This window comes from Amblyomma americanum, chromosome 7 (genome assembly GCF_052857255.1).
Source record: "Amblyomma americanum isolate KBUSLIRL-KWMA chromosome 7, ASM5285725v1, whole genome shotgun sequence".
NCBI classification, from domain to species: domain Eukaryota; kingdom Metazoa; phylum Arthropoda; class Arachnida; order Ixodida; family Ixodidae; genus Amblyomma; species Amblyomma americanum.
In genome coordinates, this window is record NC_135503.1 from 162,924,605 (window position 1) to 162,929,879 (window position 5,275).

General features: G+C 48.0%; 1 protein-coding gene across 1 annotated transcript; it reads left to right on the plus strand.

Moving 5' to 3' along the window:
* The first annotated feature begins 3,834 nt into the window (after positions 1–3,834).
* LOC144098199 (uncharacterized) lies at positions 3,835–4,983 on the plus strand. Its single transcript, XM_077630705.1, has one exon. The coding sequence runs from the start codon at positions 3,895–3,897 to the stop codon at positions 4,981–4,983; it is 1,089 nt and encodes a 362-aa protein (XP_077486831.1). The 5' UTR covers positions 3,835–3,894.
* Positions 4,984–5,275: the final 292 nt, after the last annotated feature.

Consider the following 5,275-nt stretch of genomic DNA (forward strand, 5'->3'; position numbering starts at 1 on the left):
TTCCATGGCTCGCTGCGTTGTCCTTAACTTAAGCTGAACTCTTTTCGTTAGCCTCCACGTTTCTGCCCCGTAGGTGAGTACCGGTAAGATCATGCTGTTGTACACTTTCCTCTTGAGGGAAATTGGTAAACTGCCACTCATGATCTGCGAGAATTTGCCATATGCGCTCCACCCCATTCTTATCCTTCTAGTTATCTCCCTCTCATGATCAGGATCAGCTGTCACTACCTGCCCTAAGTAGACGTATTCCGGCACAATTTCTAGGCTCTCGCTGCCAATTGTGAACTGTTGTTCCCTTGCTAGGCTGTTGAACATTATCTTGGTTTTCTGCATGTTAATTTTTAGACCCATCGATCTGCTCTGCCTGTCTAACTCGTTGATCATGATTTGCAGTTCACCTCCTGAGTGACTCAGCAAGGCAATGTCATCAGCAAATCGCAGATTATTTAGGTATTCTCCATTTATTCTTATTCCCAACTGTTCCCAATTCAGGCCTCGAAATACCTCCTGCAAACATGCGGTGAACAGCATTGGCGAGATCGTGTCTCCTTGCCTGACGCCCTTTCTTATTGGAATTTTATTGCTGACTTTATGGAGGACTATAGTAGCTGTGCAGTTGCTATATATATCTTCCAGTATTTGGACATAAGGCTCTTCTACCCCCTGATTACGCAATGCCTGTATGACTGCTGAGGTTTCCACTGAGTCGAATGCTTTCTCGTAATCAATGAAAGCTATATATACAGGTTGGTTATATTCTGCGCATTTCTCTACCACCTGATTGATAGCGTGAATATGATCTATTGTGGAATATCCTTTACGAAAGCCTGCCTGATCATTTGGTTGATTAAAGTCTAACGTTGCCCTGACTCTATTAGCGATTACCTTAGTAAGTACTTTGTAGGCAACGGATAGTAAGCTGATCGGCCTGTAATTTCTCAAGTCCTTGGCGTCTCCCTTCTTATGAATTAAGATAATGTTTGCATTCTTCCAAGCTTCTGGTACAGTCGAGGTCATAAGGCATTGCGTATACAGGGTGGCTAGTTTTTCTAGCACGATGTCCCCTCCATCCTTCAACAGATCTGCTGTTACCTGATCCTCCCCAGCTGCTTTTCCCCTTTTCATTGCTTCTAAGGCTTTCTTTACTTCATCTTTCGTTACTGGCGGGATGATAGTCTGGTTACCAGGATCAATTTGTCGTCTCTTGTGCTCGGGGCGGGAGACGGCGCTGGGGCAAAAGGCTAGGTCGGTTATGGTCAGGCGGGCTGAGGCACAGCCGAGTGGTGCGGACCAGGAACACAAGGCCGACGACCACGGCACACTCAGCACGCCGGATCTCCAGGACCAGATTGCCAACGATTACCCCCACCTCACACTTTAAAAAAAAAGTTAGTAAAACGGTAGTAAAAAAGAATTAAAAGAAACAGTTACTACCTCTGACCTTGTTTTACTACTTTGTACTATTTACTCCTCTCTTAAATGTATTGTTAGTAAAAGTAGCCCTTGCTACCTTTTTACTATGGTCGTAGTAACTACCTAGTTAGTAACCGTTCCTTTGACCCTAAAATAAAGTCAAAGAATATAACTTACAGTGACTGTGGTGCGAATAAATCGGTTTTCTAATTAAACATTTCTGCAGGGACGCAGGGACGTGCGGTTAGGTAGAAGACTACGCTGTTACTACAATCTCAGCTTCATAATTAACGCTGGTATATTAGCTCAACGGGTAAGAGCCACTAGGCCGTAACTGAGAGTCAATTTACGCAGCATATCAGACGAAGAAAGATTTTCCTGTGCGCGCACAGGGCTCATGTGTGACCCTTTCTGATTTGTGCTTTTCTTTCATTTTGAACCGTTGTGTTCTCCCGGTAAGCTGGTTTGATGCCTTCATGTCGCATGATTTGTACATCTAATGAACAATAAGCCTATCGCAATGTGTGATTTACGGCCAGCATGCTCCGATAGCTCTGACTGGTTTCGGAAATTAGTGAAATTGGCTATGTTGGTTTCATTATTTTTGCAGTTTGCACAAATTTACCAAGCCATTGTTATGTACGTAGCTTTTTTTTTGTTTTTGCAGTATGCATAAATTTTACAAGCCACGCCACATACCGTACGAAAAACATGGCATAATATGGGAAAGTTACTAAATCAATGGGTTAGTAGCTGTTACTAACCTTCCCGTTACTAACTGCGGTTCTAACAGAGAGTAACTTATGTGACAATCAGCTACTACCCCAAAATTAGCAAGTACTAATACCTTTTTTCTAATAGTGCACATCAAATATTACGTGACAGCAAGCCGACGAAGAGAGATCATCGGCGATGTCTATGGCATGATTTAGAGGTGGTGAGCCTAGCGAGAGTGCTCCATGCCACGCCACTGCTGTTACGTTTCGAAATATCCCGAGCCTCGGGACAGTGGGTTTCGGACGGACATCCGCTGGTTTGGCCAAACTGCTCCAAGCTGCTTCCTCGGGTTCCCGGCGCGCGTATGTTTTCAATTGTGTGCATCGGGAGAGCGGCGCCGAGAGGGTCGTGCGCTAAGTGGCAAAGCCCATTACAACCAGTTGCCGGAGGCGGCGAGAGTGTGTCTGGGTGTCCTGTTGGGTGGCCCGTGCCCGGCGGCGGACGCGGCTGCTGTTGTTTACAGCGAGCCCCACCACCTGTGTACCAGCCGTTCTGAAGACGCCTCCTCTTCCATTGTGCGGAACTCTGTTCGCAGGTGCTGCTTCGACTTGTGCCTTGTTTTCGCTCCTTCCACCTGGGTCGCCTTTCGTGTTTGTCATCGCTGCTGCAGGAACGGCCAGGCGCCGGAAGTCGCGAGAGTGTGTTGGGGACGTCTCGGTGGGTGGTTCCCGAAGAAAGTGCACGTGACCCAAAAGGGTAGTGATTGGATGCTTTTCATTAAACCAAGTTCCCCAACTAGGGACCTGGGGACACGGGACCTTTTAAAACGAGCCGCAGTGCTCATTGTGGGACCGAAATCGCTTCGATCACCATGTAAATAAATCTCTGTTAGTTTTTTCTATTGCTCGACTCGTCTCTGCATCGTCATCAAACGCGATGCCCGAGTGCCTGCTGCGCGACTTCTGACGATCGGCTCTTCGCTACCCGTTGGGTCCGCTAACGGAGCAGACACAACGCAACAACTGGTTGGCAGCGTCGGGATCGACTCCGCTGGGATCATGGTTGCACAGTTCGATGAGTGCTGGGATTTTCTTCACTGAGGTTTCACCAGGCTTTGTACTTATTTAGCTTACAAAGGTCTTGTATATTGTTGCTATCTTTGACATGTTGTTTCAAAGTAAGTTGAAATATTTCCTGGTAAAGTGAAAATCTTGCTGCTCTAGAGGCAGCCATGGATCTGAAAGCATTAAAAAAGCCGCTTTTGCTGGAGTTGGCCAAAAATTTGGGTTTGGATGTCCGGGACCAAACAAGCCAGCCATCATCGCGGCTATCGAGGCACTTCAGGCAGACGACGATGAGCTCTCAGAATGTCTGGAGCTAATTGTGGAAAGAGAGAAATCGGAGCGGGAAGCAGAACAGAGAAATGATAAACGCTTAGAGAAAACGCTTGAGCTTAAGCGTCTTTAACTGGAGGTGCTAAAGGCTCGAAACGAAAGCGGTGAGAGCATAGCACCTAGCGTAGGAGAGCCCAAGTCGGTCAGAATGAAAGACCTCATGCAACCTTATAGGAAAGGAGAGGACATAGGTCTGTTTTTGGTAAACTTCGAGCGCACGTGCGAGAAGGCAGGGTTTATCAGGGCAACGTGGCCACAGTGCTTGCTGACTCTATTCTAAGGTGAGGCTGCCAATGTGATTACCCGCTTGTGTAAGGAAGATTCAGACAACTACGACAAAGTGAAGTCTAGTCTGCTGAAAAAGTACAGAATGTCAGCTGAGGCATTCCGTCAAAAATTTCGCAACGCCGAGAAGCAGAGGGATGAGTCATACCCAGACTTCGCGTACAAGCTGATGGCTAACCTAGGAGAATGGCTAAAAGAAGCTAAGGCGTATGACGAAAGCGAGAAAATGATGCAATGCTTCGGCCTCGAGCAGTTCTACCGTCGGTTGCCTGAAGACATAAGGCACTGGGTGCAAGACAGGCAAGACGTTACGACTGTCTCGAAGGCAGCTGACCTGGCAGAAGAGTTCGTCTCACGCCGTGCACTCGACAGAAAGGAAAGCCCCAAGAAAGAATACCAGAACAGGAAAGCATCTGGAGAGAGGGGGCAACTTTTCAAAGTGAAGGAGCAGGCACGGAGTGTAGAATCTTCAGAAAAGGGCGCGGGGATAAAAGAGGAAGCACCTGAAGAAGAAGAGCGCCAAAAGAAAGCATTTGAAAAGAGACGGGCGCCGGTGTGCTATAACTGCCAAAAGCCGGGACATATAGCGGCGGTGTGCAAAAACCCAAAAGTTGTTTGCTTGTCAGTGGACAGCAACGAGGAAAATTTGAAGCTTCTAGAGCCCTACATCCGAGATCTTGTAGTGAATGGAAAGCCGTGTCGCGTGCTGCGAGATTCGGCAGCTACAATGGACGTAGTCCACCCATCGTATGTAGAGCCAGGGCAATTCACCGGGGAGTGTGCCTGGATTAAACAGGCAGTGGAAGCCAATAGCGTGTGCCTTCCTATTGCTAGCATAAGCATTGAAGGCCCCTTTGGAGTGCTTCATACGGAGGCTGCCGTGTCAGCCAGCCTGCCGATGCAGTACCCCTATCTGTTTTCAAACAGATCAGATCAACTGCTGCGGCAGAAGGACCTCGTGTTCGGGGAGGGAACTGTCTACGCGCTAACTCGCTCGAAAGCACGAAAAATTGCCACTAAGGCCATGCCGCTGGAAGCGTCAAGTAGCGTTCGTACGGTGGAAAGTGAGCCTCCTGACGCGTCAGGAGAGGTCCCCGCAACGGCGACTGAAGAAGTAAACATTCTGGGCAGGCCTGAAAGTAGCAAAAATTGTATGGAGCTTAAAGAGGCCTAAGGTGAGCTTCTGATAACACCGGCATCTGATAGCCTGCAAAGATTGCTAGGGGTTGACCGATCGTCCTTGATAGCTGAACAAAGGGCAGACTCCACACTGCAGAATCTTAGGTGCCGGGAGGAAGAAGGTGTTGCAAAGAAAAATGTGCTATTTCAAGAAAGGTCCGGGGTGCTCTATCGTAGGTATCATGATCGCAGAGGGGTAGAGTTCGACCAGTTAGTCGTGCCTAAACGCTACCGTCGTGATCTTTTGCACTTGGTTCATGGTAGTTCGTGGTCGGGTCATTTAGGGC